The 27015-nt window shown below is 44.6% G+C and overlaps 1 protein-coding gene across 4 annotated transcripts in view; it reads right to left on the bottom strand.

The window, feature by feature from the left end:
• Positions 1–27015, bottom strand: part of PLPPR1 (phospholipid phosphatase related 1) — a 164113-nt gene that overhangs the window by 45345 nt on the left and 91753 nt on the right. For all 4 annotated transcript variants that reach the window (XM_081176863.1, XM_081176864.1, XM_081176861.1 and 1 more), the window contains exon 2: positions 4831–4939. In XM_081176863.1, coding sequence (XP_081032989.1) covers positions 4831–4893 — 63 coding nt within the window. In that variant the 5' untranslated portion in view covers positions 4894–4939. The remainder of the gene's footprint in view (positions 1–4830; positions 4940–27015) is intronic.

Below are 27015 nucleotides of genomic sequence, written 5' to 3'. Positions count from 1 at the left end.
GCTCATGGGAATTGGAGCCCAGCATCTTCTGGAGGATCATAGATTTTTCACCACTGCTTTAAACATTATGTATGGACACAGAGGACGCAGGTGGCGTTGTGGGTTAAACCACAGAGCCTAGGACTTGCCGATCAGAAGGTCGGCTGTTCGAATCCCCGTAGTTCAGTCCCTGCTCCTGCCAACCTAGCAGTTCGAAAGTGCAAGTAGATAAATAGGTACCACTCCGGCGGGAAGATAAACGGCATTTCCGTGTGCTGCTCTGGTTTACCAGAAGCGGCTTAGTCATGCTGGCCACATGACCTGGAAGCTATACGCCGGCTCCCTCAGCCTATAGAGCGAGATGAGCGCCGCAACCCCAGAGTCAGCCACGACTGGACCTAATGGTCAGGGATCCCTTTACCTTATGAACACAGACATTAAGTTTTGCAGTGGTAATTAGCCAGGACCGGCAGTATTCCTCTGATTGACAGATGCCACGAACTTTTCAGAGATCTCTGTCTGGTCATTGTTGGAAAGAAGGCTGTGGCTTAGATGAACCTTCGGTACGATCCCACAAGGCAATTTTCAGCTGAATATAATTATTTGATCGCAGTGTCTTCAAAAATCTTCATTTTCTGAGTTCCTTAGGTACTGGTTTGATAAATGCTTGGGAACTATTTTAATGAGCCTCTGCTTCACCTTCTTGTCCAGTTTAAATAGGAAGCAGCTCTTCCAATTAAGGACCGAAACACTGATTTAACCTTTCTGCTGTTATAGATTATATGTCTCAGTCATCCTCTCTATTACTGAAAAGTTCACAATCCAGACGTAAAAAGGAATTTGTTAAAGCCAGTAGTACATCACAAGTTCTTACAGTACATAGCTCCAGGTCAGAATATGTAATAATATGTAACCCAGGAACTGAAAGTGAGATGCGAATGATCTTGGGATGTAAAACTTGTCATATTACTGGAGACAGAAAGGCGTTATTATTATTATTTACTCTTAGTAATACTGCCATATTTTAATATTTTAAGTGTATTGTCATGCGGCTGCATATTTGTTTCATTTTCAGATTGGAGCCCAATTTATGTAATCCTGTCCCAGGGGTCAATGAGCACTTCTGCGATTCTGCCCACCTCTTCCTCCTGAACCGCTTACTGGTATGGGCATGGGTAGGTTCAGAGGAGAAGGTAAGGTTTTTTGGCCTTTTACGTGGGAGAGAGAGAGAGAGAGAATGCCCTGCACATCCTATCACTCTAGATAGCAATAAGGAAAAGGCAACACGCAGTAGGTGATCATGACAGCATGTCAGGGGCTGGACTGAGGAGGAATGGTGGGAACTGCCCCCCCTTTCTGTACCTTTCCAAGAAGAGGAGGACAGTATAGATTTAGAACGGTGGTTTGCAGAAGGTGAGAGGGGAGGCTGCAGAGGGGAGAAGCTGGGAAATATTGGGGGAGCAGCAGAAAAAAGAAGCACCGGGGAGAGACAGCTAACAGGCTCAGTGTCTCTTGAAAGCATTCCTGAACCCCCCTCTCCCAGAACCAGGCGTGCCTTGAGGGTAAGGTAAAGGTACCCCTGCCCGTACGGGCCAGTCGTGTCCGACTCTAGGGTTGTGTGCCCATCTCACTTAAGAGGCCGGGGGCCAGCGCTGTCCGGAGACACTTCCGGGTCACGTGGCCAGCGTGACGAAGCTGCTCTGGCGAGCCGGCACCAGCGCAGCACACGGAAACGCCGTTTACCTTCCCGCTAGAAAGCGGTACCTATTTATCTACTTGCACTTTTAGGGGTGCTTTTGAACTGCTAGGTGGGCAGGAGCTGGGGCCAAAAGACGGGAGCTCAACTCACCGCGGGGATTCGAACCGCCGACCATGCGATCGGCAAGCCCTAGGCGCTGAGGTTTTACCCACAGCGCCACCCGCGTCCCCGCCTTGAGGGTAATAGAACAGAAAGCTCAGAGGCAGAAAGCACACATCAGCCGGCACAGGAGTGACATAGAATAAGGGGTAAGGGGGTGGGACTTTACTTGGAGCAACGCCATTATCTACGAGAGGCCACATTCCTTCGTCTCTCTCTGTGAATACTGAATAAGCTACCGTATTTTCGCTCCATAAGACACACTTGACCATAAGACGCACGTAGTTTTTGGAGGATGAAGGCTCCCCGTGCCCTGCGGAGGCTTTGCGCGGCTAAGCCAGAAGCTAGAACAGCAAGAGGGAGCGCAGCACAGCGCTCCCTCTCACTGTTCTGGCTTCTGGGATAGCCACGCAGCCTGCATTTGCTCCATAAGACACACACACATTTCCCCTTACTTTTTAAGAGGGAAAAAGTGCATATTATAGAGCGAAAAATACGGTACTTGGTAAGAACTCTTCTGGTTTTTCTGCTTCTTGACATCCCACCATGAGAGAGAGAGGATTCGCTGAAGCCTTGACACAGCAGCAGTGGGCAGACCAACCCAATCCTCATGCCCAGTCCTCTCACCTAATGTCATGCTTAAAACCCTCAAGCTCCAAATGGCAAGTTGCCCAGACGAAGGTGCCAAAGTGCAAACAAAAATGGCAAAATTAGCTGAAAACAGGGAAGTGAAGTTGGGGCTGGCTCTCAACAAGAGCTCATCTTTATGGTCAGACTTCCAGTATACATTTCTATCATGTGGTGGGCAGCTAACTGCTCTTTTCATAGATCAACCTTCGGCTGCTTATTAACAACAACCTTGCAGAGAGAAACAGGGAAATAATGACTGTAGCTCAGTGGTACAGTGCAGGCTTTGCATGCGAAAAGGTCCCAGGTTCAAACCCTGGTGTCTCTAAGTAGGGTTAAAGACCCTCCCCAAAACCCTAGAGAGTTGCTGGCAATCATGCGTATGTGAACAGTACTGCATCACTGTTCTAAGGGTTCCTCCAGACAACCAGTTCATTGAGCTTGCAGAAAGCTTATGGATGTGAGGTTATATTTGGTCTTTACTGAGGATTTGTGCTGATATGTTTGCAGGATAGCTATATGACCATAACCGTTCATCCTGCATTCGTCCTGATTCACTTGTAGAGTGCTTTACATGCCTTCCTGCTAACCATTCACTCACCCCATACCTTTCAGTTCATTCCCCGTCACTTCTAAACCACAAAAACTCCAAATATTTTTTTTAATGGATTTAATGTGCTAGAGCCACAGAGCAATTTAGCACAATTTAACCGCACAATCCCTCTCATAAAGCAGTAACAGTTTGGAAGCACATTGACCTGGTATAAGGTGGCTTCTGGTGTTACCATGGATGTAACTTTAACAAAATTGTAGAAATGTGTTTTTAAGAGAATCTGTAAACAAGACAACTAGTAGACATCACGTGTGTGTGTGTGTGTGTGTGTGTGTGTACATACTTGCTTAAAGAAGCCACACACTTTCATTCTGCTCCTTAAATCAACTGTGAATGCTGGCTTTATTTGTAGCGAGCAGAAGGATATTTGGAACAGCAAACCATGCTCACGTTTCCCCCAAATGCTGTTCCTTGATTTATTTTTATGTTCATGTCAGCCTTGACTACAGAAAGGCCAATTTATAGCTCTCTCACCTGCACTTTCAGACAGACTCATCATTCACACATTAGAGGGCCAAAAAAGAGAAAGAAGTCTTCAGAGATAGTTGTGGCTGGCTATAAATTAAAAGATCTTACTTCAGAGACATGGTGTAACTCTTTTGCTCCCTACAAAAATATTGATTGGGTGAAGGAATGATAGATTGAATTATTCCCTTGCCTGTTGCCTAGATTTGTGAAAGGAAGGAAAAAACACCCTCAGGGTTTCCTTGGAGACTGAGGCACAGTTCACACAAACAGCAGATAAAGAAACAAATTCATTCCTAGACTGTATCACTTTGGATTTGGAACAAGGGGGATGGCACCGTCAAATGTTTCTGCATGAAAGGAAATTATCCACACACACAAAAATAATGTGTCAGGGAAAAGGCAAAGTTAAGAAGGCTCTTTCTCCGACATGCTGGTTTTCCATGTGGAGGAGGATTATTATTATTATTATTATTATTATTATTATTATTATTATTATTATTATTATTATTTGCGTTGCTCTTCAGCACAGACACGGAATCAGATGCATCTCTGAATTAATTTTGTCTGAATTAATTTTAAGAATTAATTTTAAGATGTATTTGAATTAATTAATGTCTGTTTTTATGCATATTGTGTTGTTTTTATGATATTAGCCGCTCTGAGCCCGGCCTTGGCCAGGGAGGGCAGGATACAAATAAAGTTTATCATCATCATCATCATTATCTCCTCTTGCAGACAATCAGAGCACTCTGTCTAACCCTCCATAATAATCTCCACCTTCTATACCACGTAACCTCCTCTGTTTAGGTAGTTTCAGACAAAGAGATAAAATCAAGTTTGAACCAATTGTATTTTTTTTTAAATCGTACGCACGAGGGTTTGTAACTCAAAATATAAATTTGACCTGCCACAAAAATGGAAACAGTATAATCATGTTTTCATAGACCTAGCCATCTTAAGCCCTGTCAAAACCAGCAAATCAATACACTCCTGCAGGCTGACTCTATGCCTAGATAATAGGTCATAGGAGCTGGAAGGGACCCTGAGGATCATCTAGTCTAACCCCCTTCAGGAATATGCAGCGGTCCCATACGGGGATCGAACCTGCAACCTTGGCATTATCAGCACCGTGCTCTAACCAACTGAGCTATCCATACAAGTCAATGTGTTCGGGATCACTGTCCCATCAACAAATGTAATGCATTTTCTCTCCAGGTCTAAGCCAGCACGATGACATTAACATTTATCATCCCACCAGACCCAGAAGTCCCAAAGCTGCACTCACCTCGACGAAGATGAAGCATGGGATGATGGAGTAACTTCGCTGTGTGTTGTTCCCCAAAGCCATTTCTTACCACAGCCCTCGAGGCCAGAGCGTCCAGAGTTGTTCAAGGCTGACGAAAAAGAAAAACCTGGATCACTTAAAAGGCTGGAGACTGGTCACTGACTGTTGTCAAAAGGTTTATGCGCATTATGAGCGGGTCAGAAAACAGATGTAGAAGCACCAAGGGTTTCAGATAGGCACAAATGAATCTGCCTTTGAATAAGGTAAAGGACCCCTGGACTGTTAAGTCCAGTCAAAGGTTGTGGTGCTCATCTCGCGTTCAGGCCGAGGGAGCTGGTTTTTGTCCACAGACAGCTTTCCGGGTCATGTGGCCAGCATGCCTAAACTGCTTCTGGAGCAATGGGACACTGTGATGGAAACCAGAGAGCACGGAAACGCCGTTTACCTTCCTGTCACAGTGGTACCTATTTATCTACTTGCGCTGGCGTGCTTTCAAACTGCTAGGTTGGCAGGAGCTGGGACAGAACAACGGGAGCTCACCCCAGCGCGGGAATTCAAACCACTGACCTTCTGTCCAGGGGTCCTTTACCTTTTTTTTTTACTTTACCTCTATATCTATGGTGCATTTATGGCTCTAGATTGGACTTGGGCAGGGAATGGCTTCAGACAAAGGGCTGACTTTTGTAAGTAGGGCACATGTCAACCTTAAACTATTATGAGTGTGAGTCTTAATGCTTAATTCTGGCCCACAGCTTCAAATAAATTCTCCATGTGGGCAGTAACCTCCAGCACATCTCTGCTTATTAGAAGATGCTTTTGTTGTTTTGCTCTTTGACTTTGTAACCACCATCTCTCCTCCTACTCTTATTCCCGGAGGAAATAAAAGCTTTTCAGAGCAAGAAGTTTGCTTCGTGGTTCTCCTTCCTTAACTGCCTTTGTAGTTAATTTTCCATTCACAACGTCGTACAAATTCCACATCTCTGCCTCTTTTCCCAGGAGAGTGTCGACGGTAACCTCCACCCCTTGCTCTCTGCTTCAAGGGCTTTCAGGAGGCATACGCAGGGTAAATTAGGCAAGATGGGAGCTAGCTCATGCTAATGAATTCGCTGCCGTTGCATTATCAACCTGAATTCCCTTATTTAGAGAGCTGGAGCACCTCACCAAACTAAGACAGTCTAATGTTACTATTCTGAGAGTAGGGCTGACTATGCCTAGCAACACAGTGGTTGGTGTTCCTGGGGGGAAACAGAACTGAGCCACTGCAAATATTATCTGATCTTAACTTCAGGAACCTCTGAAAGACCAGAGTAAAACAGTTCAAGGCACTACAAGCTGAATTTCGAAAGGAGCTAAGTTTGCTATGCCTCCCCCCCTTACCTCAGGTTAAGAACTTAATTCGTTCTGGAGGTCCATTCTTAACCTGAAACTGTTCTTAACCTTAACTTTAGCTAATGGGGCCTTCAGCTGCCACCGCACCGCCACCGTGCGATTTCTGTTCTCACCCTGATGCAAAATTCTTAACTCGAGGTACTATTTCTGGGTTAGCGGAGTCTGTAACCTGAAGCGTATGTAACCCGAGGTACCACTGTACCTTTAATAGTTGGCTGACCAAGAGGAATGTGGGGCTCCTGTACCTTTAGCAGCTGATTGACAAAGATAAATGTAGCAAGTGAAGTCCCCACCACCACTAAAGGGAAGTGAACTGTTGAGGAAAGAGTCATGTGCTAAGGAGTATTGCAAAAAGAAAGGAAAAGAAACAAAGCTGGTAACCTTATCTGCATGTCAATATGAGAGCCTTTGTGAACAGGTAGGTGTCCTTTGTGAGGAAGCGAAGTGCTTGTAAGCACAGTGCAAAATTTATCAGGCACATTTTGCACCTGGCTATACGTGGGTGGCGCTGTGGGTTAAATCACAGAGCCTAAGGCCTGCTGATCAGAAGGTTGGAGGTTCAAATCCCCACGATGGGGTGAGCTCCCGTTGCTCGGTCCCTGCTCCTGCCAACCTAGCAGTTCGAAAGCACAAAGTGCAAGTAGATAAATAGGCAGGAAGGTAAATGGTGTTTCCGTGCGCTGCTCTGGTTTGCCAGAAGCGGCTTAGTCATGCTGGCCACATGACCCGGAAGCTGTACGCTGGCCCCCTTGGCTAATAAAGCGAGATGAGCGCCACAACCCGAGAGTCGGCCACTACTGGACCTAATGGTCAGGGGTCCCTTTACCTTTACCTTTTATCGGCCACTTGCGACCAAGTGAAGATGGCCGGGCACCAAGATGGCCCCTGATGTCTCCACCATCTGGAGGTGCATGCCTTGGGATCCTTGAATCTCAACTGTTTTCACACACTAGCAACACATCCTGTTGAATTCTTTCTGGTATATTTTACCTTGCACAATCATGGCAGTGTTGTTGAAAATGATAATGTTTCAAAATATCTTAACAGTTTTAAAAAAAACGCATGGGTGAAACAATTAACTTGTAACTGGCTATCAAAAAGGGGAATCAAGAGTGTTTTGTAGTTGAAAACCAAATTGCTGGGATCCACCAAGGAAATATTTCCCAAAAAATATGTCAGCTATAAAAGAGAAAAAGAAAAAAAGGACAAATTATTTTTGAGTTATTGTCTAATGAAAATACTCATACATCCTCTTGCATGGAAGGGGGAGACTGCACTTGGCTCCTGTCCATGTACTTTCAATTAGCAATGTCTGCAGGTTTCTTTCCAACAAAAGGAGAATGGAAGTACAGTACTAAATTGGCTACTTCTAATTAGCCGCAGGGATATTTTTGCATCAAAGGCAATTTGCAGTATCTGAGTGACAGCAGCGCTCCCCAATAAAAGGCTGATTTGTAAGGGGGGAGACCCTCAAGATACAGACACAAATGGCAGGGTGGATCGAAAATAAAATACAGGTGGAAGAACTTATTGACAGCAGGTTTATCGCTCCTGCTCCTACTCTCTTAACAGCAACCTAATACAAAGAAAGCAAGACAGTGACATTTTCTCCCACCTGAGGCCCTCCAATATGTTACTTGACTACAACTCCCATTATCCGTGGCAATAGGCAATGCAGGCTGGGGTTGATGGGAGCTGGTGTTCAAAAACACCTGGACAACCACAAGTTTCCCATCAGTGTTGTAAAGCATCATGTGCACTGATGGTGCAATATCAATTAAATATAACAACAGTGGCACAAGGAGCAAGATGGCCTTCCTTTTTTTCCTTCCCTCTAAAAGGAAGCACCTTCAGTTTCCTTTAGCACCACCAAATGGTTGCATTATCCCTGGGGGTTCCTCTCCCAGCAGCACCTAGCTAGTCTCTCCTATTAAAGTTAAACTGATGAGGCAGGCTATGTGCTAAGGATTTATCAGCACGATACAAAATCCACATTACTCCTCATCTCCCTCACCTACCAGCACTGCCCCACCAAGCATGGCAACCACAAAAGCGGCATCTGCAGGTTCATTATCCAAACCAAATATTTGGCAGTGCTTCCCCCAGAACAGAAGGTTTGCCTCAGGGTAGGTGAAGCTTCTCTGGGCTGTTCAGAGCAATCTCTCCTCTAACGGGTCACTGGCACTGAGCACCAGTTAAACTGTTTCACTGCTCTGCTAACTGCAAAGGAAGGAGGCCACAGGAAAAAAGAAACCCAGCCTCCAAAATGGTGATGCACTGAGTGATGGATGATGAATGGCAAGGCAACGTTTGCTTGCATTTCACTAGGCTCGCGAATCCTAAACAAGCAGTTCAATAGCCAGTTGCTGGTATGGAACATGTTTTAGGGTAGTTTTATGCGGCATAAAACATACGTCACATACATTTTGCGGAGGTTCACTGCGTATACTAATCTATAGGTTCCAGGGCCAGATTTAGGTTTGATGAGGCCCTAAGCTACTGAAGGTAATGGAGTGCTTTATATATTCAGCTGTACTTTGTCAACAACAAATTATTGCCTTTTTGTGTTGAACCTAATAAGTATCTAAAGCCATTTGCACATAACAAACTATTTTATCCAAGTAATTGTTGAACTGAAATACAATTGAAAATGTACATCCAGGTTTTTTTCCCTTAATTTTTTTTGGGGGGCCCCAAGAGGATGGGGCCCTAAGCTATAGCTTGTATAGCTTGTTTAGGTTATATGTAAATCCAACACTGACAGGTTCTATAACTGCCCCAGACAAACAACATGGCTGCTCAAACTTTCACTATATACCTTTGAACAAGGGAAAATATCTCGTCCGCTCATAATTCAGGAGATATAGTTGAAAACATACAGGTAGTGTCTGGAAACAGTTCCATTGCACAGAAAAGGGAGGATTCAAGTAGAGTGGCAGAACAGATGCCTTGCATTTAAGAAGTCATAAGTTCAGTCCCTATCATCTCCAGAGAGAACAGGGAAGCCCTGTCTGAAAACCAGGAGACAGAGCTATTGTTGGTGTAAGCCAGCCTTCTGCAAGCTGGTTCTCTCCAGATGTTTTCATCATCCCCTGAGCATTGATGATGATGGCTGGGGCTGATGGGAGTTGTAGTCCAAACTTCTGGAGTACATCAGGTCAGGGAAGGCAGGAATAGGCAATACTCAATGGCATGTACTTGACTTTTCCAGTACAACCACACAAACAACCTAATGCCCTCCCCAAATACAGTGGTACCCCGGGTTAAGAACTTAATTCGTTCTGGCGGTCCATTCTTAACCTGAAACTGTTCTTAACCTGAGGTACCACTTTAGCTAATGGGGCCTCCCGCTGCCAGAGCACGATTTCTGTTCTCATCCTGAAGCAAAGTTCTTAAGCTGCGGTACTATTTCTGGGTTAGTGGAGTCTGTAACCTGAAGTGTCTGTAACTTGAAGCGTCTGTAACCCGAGGTACCACTGTAATACCTAGTCAAAAAGGCAGCAGACACCTCCCAAAATACTTCCCTAAACCAAGGCAAAAACCTAAATAAGATGGTTTTGAGCCCAAAGGCACAGTGTTGGAGAGCCCAGCATGATTGCCCATATTATTCATTTTGTTGTTGTTGTTTAGTCGTTTAGTCGTGTCCGACTCTTCGTGACCCCATGGCCCAGAGCACGCCAGGCACTCCTGTCTTATTCATTTTAAGAATATTCATATCTGATGGCATTGTTTTACCACCACCTCAACCCCACAAAGCATGTTTCTGTCCCCCATGGACAAAGAGAAAATGAAGCACACAATAAACAAATGATGCCAACGAAATTGATGCATGTTTGAAAGATGGGAATAGGAGGAAAAACTAGAAGAGTGCAGAGGTGGGAAGCATTCGTGGTAATGAGAAAGGAAGGGCGTTCACAAGTACCTCTTAACTCCCTTGAAGACAGCAACAGCTGTGTACCCCACCCGTGATAATGTCTCCGAATTGTCTTCTCCCCTTTCACAGTTTTTAAACTGGTGGAGAAAAATGCGGGAGATCCCTTCAACACATCACTAGTTTTTACTAGTCAGATCTCTGAAATGCTGGCTGGCATTCTTGTTGAGGCTGTGTGCAGCATCTATTCAGGCAACTGAAGAGTTTGTTCTTCCCAGCTCAGTGTGAAGGAGGGAGTCATCGATAAACACAGCGTGTTTACCCATCTGTCTGTCACACTCCCTGACCCAAAAGTCAGTCGCTCATTAGCTTGCTATGATTCCGAGTCGCCTTCGAGAACCACTGCTGGTAGCCTGTTGACCCATGCACAAAGAGCCCTGGACCCATCTGCTCCACCATTTGGAGAATTACGGATTTGACTCCCCACTCGGGTCTGTCACATAAATGCGACCGTGGAGTTCCACTCAAGAAGCCGGCAGTTAATAGAAACACTGTCTTAATCCTATAAGTACTCCAAATACCATCCCCCTTTCAGACACTCGCAAAACCTCAGGAAACATTAAAAAATTGCTCTTCATTTGTCCTCTTGCTCAGATCACAGAAGAGTCGGCTGAGAATACTGATTATTCCTTCTTTCTTTCAAGTGCTGGTACACCTATTGACTGCTCAGGGCCGCTGTATTCTCTTACTAGTACCAATACAAATGAGCTATCTTGAGACGGCAATTGCTACTTTGGATTTACACCAGGGTTGATTGAGAAAAAGGCTCCTCCTCCATGTGACTCACTCATTACATCTGTAATGTAAGGTGGCTTCCAAAGAGATTACATATTATCCCAGATAAAGAAGGATTTTAGTTACCCTACGGCATAATAATGGAGAAATTGAAGCTCAACTCCTCAGTTACTCCTTGATCACAGAGTGACCATTGCTGCTGCCTGCCGTAAGGGAACACAATGGACAGAAATACAAATTAATGCTAAGCGGTGTCACTAGGCAAGCAATTTTTGCTACAACTATAACTTGCCTCCTCCTCAAAGTTGCACTGCATATTTATGAAAGGTTTGTTAATGTTTTGCTCAGCTCTGGGGCCTGAGTACACAAGCAGTCCCTTCACTCGAGCAAACTTTGACTTGGAACTAGGTCAAGGATATGGGTGGCCGTACACAAACCCAGAGCTAGAACAGGATCTTGGAGCTGAAACAGGAGCATAATCTGTCCAAATCTACTGATCTGTTGACCAGACAAAGGCATAAAATGGGGATGGGGATGAGGGAAGCTGTGCCCATCCACACTGAGACATTGCACTGGCCACAGCACTTGGTTCAGACCCTGATAAGGCACTTCAGTGATGGGGTGATAATGATGCAATGTGGAAACATGCAGAAAAATATGGAAAACCCTCCCCAACCCACCCCAGCAGCTATAGCACTATAAGTGGTACAACTGGAAAGGCCCTTGGTGATGAGCGTAAAGCAAATGTGCAAATACAAGTTCAGACATGCACATATACATATATACATGGGCTGGAATGATCTGGGGAACTATCAAGGGCTAAGGAGATACACAAGAACAGCTATGAAAAATAAGTCCCAAGCAGCATTAGAAACTCAGATATATAAGATGCACCCCAAATAGCTCCTTAAACCAAGGTTGCAGTTGCCAAAATGGAATGTCTAGTTGCCATCTTTAGGTAAGACAGATCTCAATACTTATTTTTTAAATGATGGACAGACTGTGGTCAATTCCTAGCTAAGCATCTGGCTAGTTCAGATGACAACCTTGAGCTTAGGTCTTTAAGACAGGCTTCCTCAACCTCGGCCCTCCAGATGTTTTTGGCCTACAACTCCCATGATCCCTAGCTAGCAGGACCAGTGGTAAAGGATGATGGGACTTGTAGTTTCAAAACATCTGGAGGGCCGAGGTTGAGGTAGCCTGGGTTAAGAGCTTTGAGAACTTAAAAGAAGAAAAGTCACTTGATCCAGGGACAGTCCATATATATATAGATATAGATTAGATATAGATATAGATATAGATATAGATATAGATATAGATATAGATATAGATATAGATATAGATATAGATATAGAAATAGATATATAGATATAGATATAGATATAGATATAGATATAGATATAGATATAGATATAGATATAGATATAGATATAGATATCTATCATCTATCTATCTATCTATTGGCCTATTCCAACCTCTTTTTCTTAATGATGACTCCTGCTCCTACTCAGGCTGCACAGAAAAAAACTTTTTGGTTCCTGAAATTCATTCTGATTGTGCAGATAAAATGTAACTGACAGAATTCTACAGGATGTGTCATATGTGTGTGAAACAGTCCAGATCCAACAATCCTAAAACGGTGGAGATGTCAGGCACCATGCTGATGCCCCGACATCGTCACTTGGTCGCAAATGGTTGAAAGCCAGGTGCAAAATGTGCCTAGCACCTGGCTAATTTTGAACACAGGTCCCAAGTTACTACAAAATACAAGGACTATAATCAAAATGTCATGATATAGCCCCAACCTGACTCAGAAGCAAGAGTCATCGAGTTCAACACTAGTTACTTCTAAGCATTTATAGTCAGGTTTGCAGCTTTAGGCTGTATAGTAAGAAGACGTCAATCCTCTTCAGAGTTGCTTTTGCTTCTTTCTGTCTCCCTTGCCTACTTCTCTGAACAACATGAACCAAGCAAATCAAACAGGTGGCTTTCTTGAAACCCGAAAAGCTCAATGTGTGGGTTTCCATCATATTATATTAAAATACACACACACAAACATCACACGTTCATATATATCCTAATCATTCTAATGGTTACTCTGCAATCAGCTAAAACTGCTTAACCCAACCTCACGAATTGGCTGCTGTATTTAAGCGAGACAACCTTGGTTAAAATAGGCTGCATCTGGATTACATTGCTTTTAGATTAACTTTAAATGAGAATAAATGTATTGCATTTAAATAATCTAATAACAAAGAGATCCCATCAAAGGGACTTAATTAAGTATGTGTTTAAGGACACGGCAGGATCATGGCTAATGGGCTCAATTGTCTCGCATGATCAAGCCCTCTGAAATTCAATTCCCTGTCTCTGAAATAGGGCAAAGTTACCCCTCACTGCTTTTACTGGGACACTGAGATAGACAAGATAGATATCTGCATAGACAGACAGACAAAGACAGACCTGTGACTACTTGTCAGCACATGCTATCCTGAAAACCACTGAAGCAAACATCTGTTGGGAATATGAAAGAAGTACGGTAATTTGGTATGCATGGAGCTAGGAAGTCAAAGTAACCACTCACACCTGTAAAACTCAAATATCTGGACTAATGAAGATCCTTTATGAAAGTCTCCTAGGAGAGCTGCAAGACAAATTTCTGCCTATGCTAGGAATGCTTCCCCAATAGGATTTACTTACTGCTTCTGTTGGCAGTGCCCTAAAAAAGGCAAGCACTCCAATTGGAGAATTGCCTTGACCAAAGGCGTCATGGACTTTGGAGAAGCACGAACTCAGGATGAAAGGGAGAAACGTGATAAGAGGAAGGCACGTTTGGCAAATCCTCACCGTGATCAGCTCCTACCCGGAAACCTATGTCCCCACTGTGGAAGGATGTGTGGATCCAGAATTGACCTCTACAGTCACCTACGGACACATTGTTAAGACCATATTCATGGAAGACAATCTTACTTGGCTATGAGTGATTGTCAAAAAAGAAAGAATTAAAAAAAGGTGAATGACGATCAGAAAAAAATTAAATAGAGGAGGGAAAGAGCAAGATTCTTTGTGAATTACCAGCTTAAATGCAACCCTATAGTGAAAGCAAAACATGGTACTATTATACACAGAACAACACTGGGAGTTGAGGGTAGTGATGGGCAAAATTAGATCAGGATCTACCTGCTTTTCTCTGGGTAATTTGCAACAGATCAGCAATGGGTCTCCGACTCCCTGTTGTTCAATCACGAGAGACCAAAATTGACTTTCACAACCTAAATTAGCTTGCTGAAATGAAGTCAGGAGTTGACTATGGTGGGAAATGGCTGTGAGCCTGATACCCAAAAAAAAGCTCTTTGGCTTATGATGTGCTCCAAGGCAGTTTGTTGGGTTTTGTTTTACTTCTTCTATGAGATGCCTTTTGCATCTGTCTCTTGTTGGCAGACTTTAAGGTTCCAGTAAAAGGCAAAGCGAATTGGACAAAGTTTGTCTACGCTGATCTACAGCCAACTGTTGCAAAAACATGGACCTTCACTGGTGTGTCATTCAAGTCCTGCTTCCCAGTTAACTGAATGACAGAAAGTGACAGAGTAGGAAAGCTCTTGACTTCTAGCTAGCTATTGCAGAGATGGTGAGCCTCTGGCCCTTCAGATCCTATTGGACAACATCTCCTATCATCTCTGACCTATCATCCCATGCTGGCTGGGAATGAGGAGTATGGCATCCAGCTACACCTGAAGGGCCACAGATTTCCCACCACCTGTCTTTTGACAAATTAAATCAAAGATCAAGGAGGAGGCGGCAGAAATGCCGAGTGATTCAGCATCTCCAGCCCAGCCAGATGAAAGGGAGAGGGCTTCTTCTTTCTACTATGTTCTGATTGAGCCTTGGGTCAAAATGACCCAGACGACTGATGCCTGAAATCCAAGAGAACTGGAGATGATTATGTGTAAGTGCTGCATGAAGCCTTAGCATACTTTTTCTAGGAAAACAGCTGCCTTCAAATTGTGATCAGCAGTGTGGTTAAGAAACAGATTCAATACTGGGCATCAGCAGAAATAGCTTGCCGTCTACTTGCACTCTCATCTAGCCCAGGGCTGTCTGCTATACCATGACTGGAAGCAGCCCTCCAGGAACTCAGACAGAGATCTTCCCCCTTACCTGCTACCTGATCTTTTCCATGGCTGGATTCTGGGACTGTCTAATCCAGGCATAGGCAAACTCGGCCCTCCAGATGTTTTGGGACTACAACTCCCATCATCCCTAGCTAACAGGGCCAGTGGTCAGAGATGATGGGAGTTGTAGTCCCAAAACATCTGGAGGGCCGAGTTTGCCTATGCCTGGTCTAATCTGTGGGTTGCCTTCTGATTGAATTTCACTTTGATTCTGATTTGATTTTAGGATGTATTTTAATTGATTGCCTGATTTTATGTTAATATGTTATATATTTGATGTTAGCCGTTCTGAGCCCGGTTTTGTCTGGGGAGGGCGGGGTATAAATAAAATGTATTATTATTATTATTATTATTATTATTATTATTATTATTATTATTATTATTTACATGCTATGCATGTGCTCTGCCACTGAACCACGGAGGCACCATTGGAGCTAATCTCCAGCTGAACGTGGCACATAAACACCATCTATCCGTATGTCAAGGAGCTGTCAAGGAGCCAGGTCGACCACAGGGCATACACACATGGCAGGCAGGGAATGCAATTAGCTCTTTACTAACAGAAAACAACACTCTGGTTCACCTTAATCCAGCTAAGACATTGCTGAGACTGACCACTAGCTCTTCCCTTCCTCCTCTAGTCTTGATCCCTCCCAAGAAGAAGAAGGCGATGTTGAGAAGGTGAGCTCCTCATCTGGGTCTGTTGCTCAGCAATGTGCAGAACTTACAGAGGGGGAGGAGAGCCAGCAGAACTGATTCTGTGCTCACACATTGACTCTCAGCCTCTAACCCTGTCCTAGAAGGCTCTCCTCCTTACCCCACCCCTCCTCTGATCGCTCCAAGCCTCTGCTTCCAGCACCTCCCAGCTTGTCCCTTCTGCAGACTGCTCTTCAGTGTCCCACCACCAGGACCTGGGATCTAAGTCGTCTTCTGTGCCCTCCCTGCTGAGCTCTTGGGCAGATGGCTCCCAGCACTCTTCCTTATCCCGCCAGTCCCTGCCACTGTAGGTGCCAGTTCACTCAGATGATACCTTCATGTGGGTCTGACCGTGAAAGAAAGGGGGGGGGGGTGTCTGGCCTGCTCTTGTGCATTTGGGAGCAGTTTGATCTACAGAAAACAGTAAAGTTTTCTGCAGCATTCCGGCAAGCATCACCCTCAATTTATTTCTGCAGGTTGTGGTGCTGTTAATGGAACAAGGGTAGGGACTGGTAAGGGGGGAAAGTCTTTGAGAATGGGGCCCTTAGTAGGATGACCACATTTTGTCTGGCCCAGCTTCTGCTGAGGAGTTGCAAAAACTTGCATTTTGCTAGCATCCTACACAACAACGAAATGCATATGACTTATCCTCTACATCTTTCCACAGGGCCTGTAAGACAGAGTTGTTCAGCCTGGCATTTGGCTTAGAATCAATTTGATTCCCTTCCCCCTTTCTTTTTTCCTTTCTCCTCCTGTGATGAGGCTGCATTTTAATGTTTTAATTGTTTTAATGTTGTATTTTAATCTTGTTTTTAAAGTTGTATTTCAATCAACTTATTTTAATTATTGGTTGTTAGCCACCCTGAGCCCGGTCTTGGCTGGGGAGGGTGGGGTATAAATAAATTTATTTATTTATTTATTTATTTTTTATTCTTATTCTTATTCTTATTCTTATTCTTATTCTTATTATTGTCAGGGCTGCCCCAGGTCTCAGCTCACAAAAGACCAACGCCAAGCTCTTCTTATGTACAAGGATGTTTATTGCAGTTCATTAATGGTTCCACAACCGAGGCGTGCAGCCCCGCGTCTCTTTCTCCTAGACATTAGAAGTCCCCTCTGAATCGGTCCCTCCCCTACACCAGCTTAATAAGCTAACGCTACTCCACCTTTTTCTCTCTTTCCTTTTCCGCAGGGTCTTTCTGCCCGTCGGGGTTCCTCCCCTCCTGCTTTCTCCTGAAGCGGAGTCTCCAGACTGCTCCTGCCCCCTCCTGCGGGCTTTGGGTCCTGGCCCCTCCTCCTCCGGGCTCCCTGTTCTCCCGCGCGCCTCCTCATTTGAACTTGGCGCGCGCGCCCAAATTCTGACCTTCCTTTTGACAGATATGCTACTCCCCTCACTGCTTTCCTCCCCTTCCGGGAGAACGGCTTGCTCTGATCCCTCCCCTTTCTCTGTCGCCAGAGCTACTCCCTCTGACACACTGGAACCTCCCCCTCCCTCGCTGCGCTCTGGTGGGGAGGCTGGCCCTGATTCCCAGCTGCCGCTTTGGGGTCCCCTGCTGGCCCCCCGCTCCTGACACTTCCCCCCCGGGGCTCCCCTTGCCCTTACCACAGGCGCCCCTCTCTGGGAATCCTCTGATTCGCTGGAGAGACTCATGGAATCCCCTGCGTCATTGCTATCCTCTTCCTCGCTCTCCTGGGATTCCTCTCCATCGCTCTCCATTTCCTGCCTTCCCTGTGCCTCTGTCCCTGTACCCCTGACAATTATTATTATTATTATCATCATCATCGTCTGATCTTTCTAGCAGCTGTGCAAGATTATAGTATGTTAAGATGAACCCTTTGATCACTATTCACAGGTAGAAAGCATTTCAGGTAGAAATCAATACACACACTTCTGGCCATAGAAACCAAAAAAAGAACAAGGCAGGAATGTTTCCTGGGAGGGGTCCCTCTAATTGTTCACATTTAAAATTATTTTTATATACCGTATTTTTCGTCCCATAGGACACTCCGTCCCATAGGACGCACCTAGTTTTTTTGGGGGGAAATAAAGGGAATTCCCCCCCTTTATTTCCCCCCCAAACCAAGTCGGGGAACAGCAGTATGGCGGCGCTGCGCCTCCTCGCTGTGGGGCTGGCCGATGTCTGCCCGGTGCGTGGGGCGCTCTGCTTCAGGGCGCCCCACGCACCGGGCGGCAGGCTGCTATCCACAGCCTAGGGAGCCTTGCTGATAGCTTCCTGAAGCCTGGAGAGCGAGAGGGGTCGGTGCGCACCACCCCTCTCGCTCTCCAAGCTTCAGCGAAAGCCTGTATTCGCCCCTTAGGACGCACACAGATTTCCCCTTCATTTTTGGAGGGGAAAAAGTGCGTCCTATAGGGCGAAAAATACAGTATTTTTTCTTTTGTAAGAAAAAAAATCATTTATAATTAGTTTTTCCATTTTCCAGATTTCCATTTCATTCTTCAAGCTTCATTAATTTCAGTGGGAGACTCACCTGTATTAAGTCACCTATATAACTTCAATGCTTTAAATCTGAATGGAATCACTGACATGGGACTGGAGCCTGAGGGCTTCATGTCAGAGTTCAGAGAGACTGGACACAGGATACCCATTTGAGATGTAATTTAAAAGGTGGTGACATCCAATAAGCCTTCATGTTATTTATAATGGCAGCCCAAGCCAACTTTGGCCATCTATAACACACTGGAGTTCTGCACCCAATGACGAGTAATTTGCAGGCTTTGTAGTATTTCACAAGGGCATTATACTGTCAACTTTCAAAGGGATCAGACAAAGGATGCTACTATTTCTCCCATGTAAGTGACAATGAGAAAAGAATGTCTTTTAAATTATTCTGAACTAGAAATCCTGGGTTGAAAGTTCAGCGGGTTAATAAGGCTGCCTATCATCCTTTAAATAGGTTCCTGAACTGAAATGGACCTATAATTTTGAGGTTCAGCAGCCAAACAGTAGAATAGTTTCAGGGATTTCTAGCAGTCCCTCTGGACATCAGATCATATAAAGCCTTGAATTTGGTGGCAAGGATATCTTTGATCTGAGAAGGCCCTGGTGGTCATGGCCATAGCTAGCAGATGGCCATGCACCCTTCCCACACGCAGCCCAGAGAGGTGTTAAATGTGGCATCTTTTATACACCAATTTAAAATGCATTTTGTTGTTACTTAGGTATCTCCTGTCTGTAGATTTTTAGACTTCAGCGCTCAGTATTTGGGTTTAGGATTTTGAATCTCTACTGACAGTACGTATTCTTGCTTTTTATTTGTATTCTTGTCTTGATGTTATGGTTTAACACTGTAAGCTGAGTAGAGATATTATATATATAGGAGTATCAATTAGTAGCAATAGTACAACTCTGTTCTGATTTGGTCAGACCACACCTGGAATACTATGTCCAGTTCTGGGCACCACAGTTTAAGAAGGGTTTTGACAAGCTGGAATGTGTGTGGAGGAGGGCAACCAAGATGATCAAAGGTCTGGAAACCATGCCTTATGTATGAGGAATGGTTAAAAGAGTTGGGTATGTTTAGCCTGGAAAAGAGGAGACTGAGAGAAGTTAGGATAGCTATCTTCAAATATCTCAAGGGCTGTCACATGGAGGCTGGAGCAAGCTTGTTTTCTCCTACTCTGGAGGGTAGGACTCAAACCAATGGCTTCAAGTTACAAGAAAGGAGATTCCGACTAAACATCAGGAAGAACTTTCTGATAGCAAGAGCTGTTCAACAGTGGAACTGTCTCGCTCAGGAGTTGGTGGACCTCCTTCAATGGAGGTTTCTAAGCAGAGGTTGGATGGCCATCTGTCATGGATGCTTTAGTTGAGATTCCTGCATTGCATGGGGTTGGTCTAGATCAGGGGTCAGCAAACTTTTCCAGCAGGGGGCCGGTCCACTGTCCCTCAGACCTTGTGGGGGCCAGGCTATATTTTGGGGGAAATAAATGAATGAATGAATTCCTATGCCCCATAAATAACCCAGAGATGCATTTTAAATAAAAGGACACATTCTACTCATGTGAAAACATGCTGATTCCCGGAGCATCTGTGGGCTGGATTTATAAGGTGATTGGGTCGCATCCGGCCCCCGGGCCTTAGTTTGCCTACGCATGGTCTAGATGACTCTCGGAGACCCTTCCATGATTATATGAATTGATGAAATATATAAATAAATGATAAAATATTATAAGATAGGAAGGAGGGGGAGAAAAGTCCCAACAACAACAAAAAGGTTTTCGCAAAGCACCACAAATGCAATATCGGAAGATAACATAGCAAGAATCCTGCAGGATCAGATCAAAGACCCATCTTGTTCAGCATTCTGTTCTCAATTTGGCAAAGTGGATGCCTCTGGAAAGTCCACAAGCAAGGCTGCCCCCCCCCCTTGTGATTAAGCACAGCTGGTATTCAGAAACATACTGTCTCCAACACCTTATCCTCTGTGACTTTTGTCTACAGTGGTGCCCCGCAAGACGAATGCCTCGCAAGACGGAAAACTCGCTAGACGAAAGAGTTTTCTGTTTTGTAGGTGCTTCGCAAAATGAATCTCCTATGGGCTTGCTTCGCAAAACGACAATGTCTTGCGAGTTCCTGTGGGTTTCCCCCCCTTTTCTAAGCTGCTAAACCGCTTATCAGCTGATCCGATAAGCCGATAAACCGCTAAAAGCCGCTAATCCGCTAATGGGCTTGCTTCGCAAGACGAAAAAACCGCTAGACGAAGAGAATCACAGAACGGATTCTTTTCGTCTTGCGAGGCACCACTGTATCTCTTTTTAAAAGCATTGCAGGTGGCGAAGCACAACCCAGATGCGCATCTGCATCAGGTCTGCAAGCAGAAAACTGCCCCTCCATGCATTTCTCCCTTGCTGGATTGCAGCCTGAGTGAATCTGCAATGGATGAATACATCTTTTTTTTTACCACTTGCAGAATGTTTGTTTGTTTCTTCCAATTATCCAAATGCAAATAACTAAAGGGATCAAAAAAACCATGAAGGAACAGATTATGAAAACATCCGGCTTAAGACTCTCAATGTTTCCATCAACACTATCTTTCAAAAAAGAAAAAAGAAAAAAAAGAAACAGCTTGAACTATTATTTTACAATGCAACATTAGCATTTCAATGGGTGATAATGTACCTTCATTTAAAGTGCAGATAATACCTGCAAGTGGCTTTAGGAAACTCTATCCTGGCTTGCAAGTGTGTTGCCTCTTAGTTTGTTATGTGCCTGAAGAGTAACATTAATTTTATTTATACACACATACACACACACCCTGACCGTACTTTTCTGTGTACAAGATGAGGGTTTATTCTTATGAAGTTATGTCCAAAAATTGGGGTCGTCTTATACATGGATAGTGCATAGGGTGGGACGTGGGATTGGTTACTGCTGCGAGCCAGAGATCATCAGCAGCTTTTGGGCGTGTTATTGGTGGCTGTGACAAGGGCTGGGGATGATTGGCTGCTACTGTGGCAATAGGGCAGGCAATTTGCGGCTTTCGGGACGTGCACTAGTGTCAACTGTAGGGCAGACAGGTGAGCAATCTTTGTCAATCTCCGAAGAAAAGCTCAACAACTTTGTGCCACTCCCCAGAAAAGTTCAACAACTCTGGGCAATATCTCCCCATTTTCTTAATTTTGAGTCCCCCAAAATAGGGGGCGTCTTATACATGGGGGCGTGTTATGCACGGGAAAGTACGGTACTTTCAGTTGGGTTAGTCTTCTAAGGGAAGTGTGTTCCAGCACCAATTTTTCTGGAAAAACAACAACACTGGATACCAGACAAGTCAAGCACACTGCATGTCAATCGCATCATGTCATAAATGCAACAGCACAAGGAAGTGTCATTGTTGTTCCTCCTCTGTTAAATCTATTTTCTCCTGTCATCAATGCTTTAGTCAATGAAGGGCCCATATTTGGTCTTAATACGCTCAGCTAGCAGCCAGCAACACTTAAAGGAGCTGTGCTGGGTCAACACCTGAATGATTCGTATTCATATTCAGATTCACTGTGAAGAGGTTCCTCTCTAGTTCTTTAGAGGCAGGCATCTCAACTGCCTCTTTGCTCCAGAGTCCAGGCCCTCCAATGATTGGGTGTTATAAATTGCAGGCAGCTCTCTAAGAGAGCACCTGAACCACCGAAAAATATTCTAGTGGGGGCCAGTTTGGACTGAACTGTGGCTGCGGGGGTTGAAGCCACCTGTCCATTCATCTATCCAACTAATCAATCAACCTAGTGACAGCAGGTTTAAAAATATGGGGTTACAATTGAGAGAGGCTCTGGTGTGTGGGGAAAGGTTCGATTCTAAGGCCCATTTAATTCATCTTCCAAATGTCAACATTTCTTGCAGAGAGAGAGAGAGACAGATAGACAGACAGACAGACATATTTAATTCTCTTTTCATGTTGTCAGACGTTTTAATTCCCAGACATCCCACTGACTGATAAGCCAGGATTGATACTCTGTCTAAAGCAGACCTACACAAATGCTGCCCATAATGTGCTCTAGATGTTAACTGAAACGTTGCAGTGTTGTTTGGCATCAGATACATCCATCTCTTTGTGATAGGGGCCTCTGGGTATTATTTAAATTATTAGATTGTGCATCAGCATGCATCAACACTGGCCTGCAAAATTTTTAAGAGAAATACATTCGGACAAGGTTTAAGAGCTTCAATTTGGCCTTAGGAGAGCTTAATATTATACAGTTTTGTTTTGAATGTATATCGAATGGCAAATTCTCATCAATATTGATAAAGGACCCCTGGACAGTTAAGTCCAGTCAAATTCAACTATGGGGTGCGGCGCTCATCTCGCTTTCAGGCTGAGGGAGCCAGAGTTTGTCCAAAGACAGCTTTTCTGGGTCATGTGGCCAGCAGGACTAATTCGCTTCTGGTGCACGGAAATGCCATTTACCTTCCTGTTGCAGTGGTACCTATTTATCTACTTGTGCTGGTATGCTTTCGAACTGCTAGGTTGGCAGGATCAATTTCACCAGGTCTTGTGGGAGACCTTAGCATGGTCCAGCTAGTGGGCTTCCCAGTGATGTTTCTGCCACTGCTAGACACTCCCTCCCGATAATCTTCCATCCGGCACCCTTCTCTATGCCCCATTCCTCCTAACCCTCTCTTACTTCTCTTTCTTCTCTTCACATTCTTCACTGCTGTGATGGCTTCTCCACCTCCTTTGGCATCTGGGCTCGGAGAAAGGGCCAAAAGGCCCCCTTCTTTGTATTTTGGACAAGGTGACAGGACTGCAAGTGCTGCTGTTGAGGTTTGCCATGGCAGCTAAAAAAAACCCTATGTCTTTTTAGAAATAAAGACCTATGTTCAAAAATACCCATGTTGAAAAGCTTTTCCAGCCACTGTAGCAGCAGCATTTTCCTGCCTCTGGTAAGAAAGACTCCCTTGGTTTTTTCCTTTCAGCCCAGGGGAGGCAGTAAGGAGGTGAAAAGTGGAGGCAGGAACAATGATGATGGAGGAGAGACATTGGGGACAGTGGCATTATGCACACACTGATACCTTGGCCCAGCAATAAACTAAGGGCAACTATTGACCTCTCTGAGCTCGATGGACCTTGGGCCAGTGCCTGATGTGGCTAACTGCTGGTACCAGAGTCAGAATACAGTGGTGCCTCGCAAGACGAAATTAATCCGTTCCGCGAGTCTCTTCGTCTAGCAGTTTTTTCGTCTTGTGAAGCAACCCTATTAGCGGCTTGGCGGATTAGAGCTATTAGCGGTTTAGCGGCTATTAAAGGCTTAGCGGCTATTAAAGGATTAGCGGATTAGCAGCTAAAAGGCTATTAGCGGCTTAGCAGCTTAGAAAAAAGGGGGGAAGTGGGGGGAAAAATCGGAACACTTGCAAGACGTTTTCGTCTTGCAAAGCAAGCCCATAGGGGAAATTGTCTTGCGAAGCAGCTCAAAAACGGAAAACCCTTTCGTCTAGCGGGTTTTCCGTCTTGCGAGGCATTCGTCTTGCGGGGCACCACTGTCGAGCAAATTTTTCTTCGGGGATTAATAGGGGCAGAGGCCCCAAAAAGTTGGTTAAATTGCTTATGTATGCCATCACCGTAGCCAGAACTCTGTATGTGCAAAAATGAAAAGAGGTTGTTCCAACGAAAGAGGACTGGACTTTAAAACTACTGGACTATGTGGAGATGGCGAAATCGATGACAAAAAAATAAGAGACCAAAGAGACAAAATGTTTGTGAAAGAGTCGAGACCATTTTCAGACTATCTGATAAAATACTATAGACATGGGGGGGGGGGAGTCTCTGAAGAAAATTAAAGGTTCAGTTTGAGGAGAGTTGACTTGAGTTACTAAGGGCTGTATCTGATTGCACCAAAGCTTGCTGAGGACAAAAAACACACACACACATTAAGGCTAGCTGATTCCTTGTCTGGTACTCAAGTCTGTCCCTGTCCTTAGGCGTTCCTTAAGAGGTAGAAAACAGGTGGGAAATTCCTTGATAGGTGCAAAATCTTCTTTGTGTTCAGGTCTACATGATCTGCAAGTAGCATTTGCTAAAGCCCTTTTAGACTTGAACTTAGGTACAGTGGTACCTAGGGTTACATACGCTTCAGGTTACATACGCTTCAGGTTACACACACTGCTAACCCAGAAATAGTGCTTCAGGTTAAGAACTTTGCTTCAGGATAAGAACAGAAATTGGGCTCCGGCAGCACGGCAGCAGCGGGAGGCCCCATTAGCTAAAGTGGTGCTTCAGGTTAAGAACAGTTTCAGGTTAAGAATGGACTTCCGGAACGAATTAAGTACTTAACCCGAGGTACCACTGTACAGAGCAGTGCTTTTCTTCTAGAAAAAAAGGTTCCGGTACTCACCATGAAGTACCACACTTTTAATCAGTGCTTTTCTTCTAGAAAAAAAGATGCCAGTACCCCCAGAAATAAAAGGGCTGATACAGAGAAATAGATTTTGGACTGCAATTTGCATTCCTTACTTTTACCTCTTCTGAGTGAGTAAAGCTCTACTATCTATATCTATATCTATATCTATCTATGAAAAAACCCAGAAACATCTTAGATGTTCTAATCATGGCAGATCTTTCCATCCAGCAGTTAAGTTCACAACACCTTGTTCAAACAGCCTCTTGGTTACTACATTACTTTAAAGGACATAACACTGAATGAAGGGACCTGGCTTTAATTTTCTTGCAGACATGCTCAACCTATCTTCTTGAATGCTGCACAGCTTTTCCATGATCCCCCTGATAATAGAATTTAACACTGGCACAAGATGGAGGTATTAACTTGTCTCCCAGTCAATGGAGAGCTCACTCCTTTATCAACAAGAATAAGAAGGATCCAGACAGACAGCCATAAGTAATGATACAGGTCTAAGCCAGATTATTCCTCTTATCTTCCTCTCCATGTAGAGGAGAGTGTCGAACAGCAAATGGGGACCAGCAGCAAGATGCGATTCAATAATTATCCAGCCTAGTAAATCCACTGATGAACCCCCCCTAATAAATTAATGAACAAACAAAACCCTGCACCGTTACCTAGTAACATTTCCATGGTTTTGTTCTGACACAATCGCCTAAAAAATAAGAATCTGGTAAAATGAAACAAGACATCGAAAACAGCAGAGACCTTTATTCCTCTCCCACCACTTCATAGCACAAAAAGTTGCTTGGGTGAGAGGGAATTGTTTTCTGAAAAGAACTGGCTGTCCAGGACAATTGGAAAAAAATATATAGCACTAAAAAAGGAAGAATGTGAAAATAAAACTAGGGTTCAATGCAGTGTTGGAAACTCAGATACATAAACTAGGCACCAAATTGCTGCTTAAATCAGGGTTACAGTCACCAAAGCAGAATGCCTAGTTGCCATTTGGGGGCCAGATGGCTCAAAAGCTGTATTTTTCAATACGACTTTTTGGTTCCTGAAATTCGTTCTGATTGTGTAGATAAAATATAACGGACAGAATTCTATAGCATGGGGTATTAGTGTGTGAAAACAGCCAAGATCCAATGATTCCGAGGCATGCACCTCCAGACAGTGGAGACGAAAGGAGCCATCCTGGCACCCAGGCATCTTCACAAAGCCAGGTGCACAAGGCACCTGGTGAATTTCGAACACTGGTTCATTATTAATTTTCCATCCTCACCCAATGTCAGGCGGCAGTAGATCCAACGCCCACGGCAGGTTGCCAGGAATGGATAAGACAAGGAAAAGTTCTTACCAACTGCTTTTTATTCAATATTCACAGAGAGAGGCTTGGGAAAACAGCCACTCAGAATAATGGCATTGCCTTAAGTGAGTCTCCACCCCCTCCCTTCAGGTGCTGAAAAGTGCCCTCTGCCTCTGAGCTCTCTGCTCTCCTACTTTCAATGCTCGCTGGGTTCTGGGATGGGGGAATGCTTTCTACATTGCAAAACAGCAGCATCTGAGGCTGAAGGAAGACTCCATGCAACAAATGAGGAATAACAAAAGGTTTATTATTGGCTTACTGGCCAGCAAGATGACTCAGAGGAATCAGTTCCAATGTCTGAGCCCCCCCCCCCCAAAGCACTCTTCTCTCTTAAGGCACTACATATGCATAGACTGCAGCAAAATCTGTCCAATCCTAGGCTACATCGCCCTATTAGCCTACCATTTATGGCCTTTCCTTAATTGCATATACATTAAGCAAGTACACAAAGAACTCTCTCTAAGCAACACCTCGCTGCACGTGATCCCTTTGCATTCCTTTCCTTATATGGGTTTAACTAAGGGAGTTTAGGGGACGCGGGTGGCACTGTGGGTTAAACCAAAGAGCCTAGGACTTGCCGATCAGAAGGTCGGCAGTTTGAATCCCCATGACGGGGTGAGCTCCCGTTGCTCGGTCCCTGCTCCTGTCAACCTGTCGAACTGCTGTTTGAAAGCACATCAAAGTACAAGTAGATAAATAGGTACCACTCCGGCGGGAAGGTAAATGGTGTTTCTGTGCGCTGCTCTGGTTCGCCAGAAGCAGCTTAGTCATGCTGGCCACATGACCTGGAAGCTGTATGCCGGCTCCCTCGGCCTATAAAGCGAGATGAGCGCCACTACCCCAGAGTCGACTGGACCTAATGGTCAGGGGTCCCTTTACCTTTAAGGGAGTTTAGGACATGGAACAAGACACTCTGGAAAGTGTTTTTGCAAGACAGCAGCTCATGGTACGAGATTAGGATGGCTTGGCTTGAAGGTCTCTATATGCATCATCTAAAGACACTCTATCCATCAGCTGTTCCCCCCTCTGGTGCTTCTTCTTCCTCCTC

Source organism: Podarcis bocagei, assembly GCF_964188305.1.
Source record: "Podarcis bocagei genome assembly, chromosome: 17".
Lineage (NCBI taxonomy): Eukaryota > Metazoa > Chordata > Lepidosauria > Squamata > Lacertidae > Podarcis > Podarcis bocagei.
Note: the sequence above shows the minus strand (reverse complement) of the source record. Positions and strands in the feature narration are given on the sequence as shown.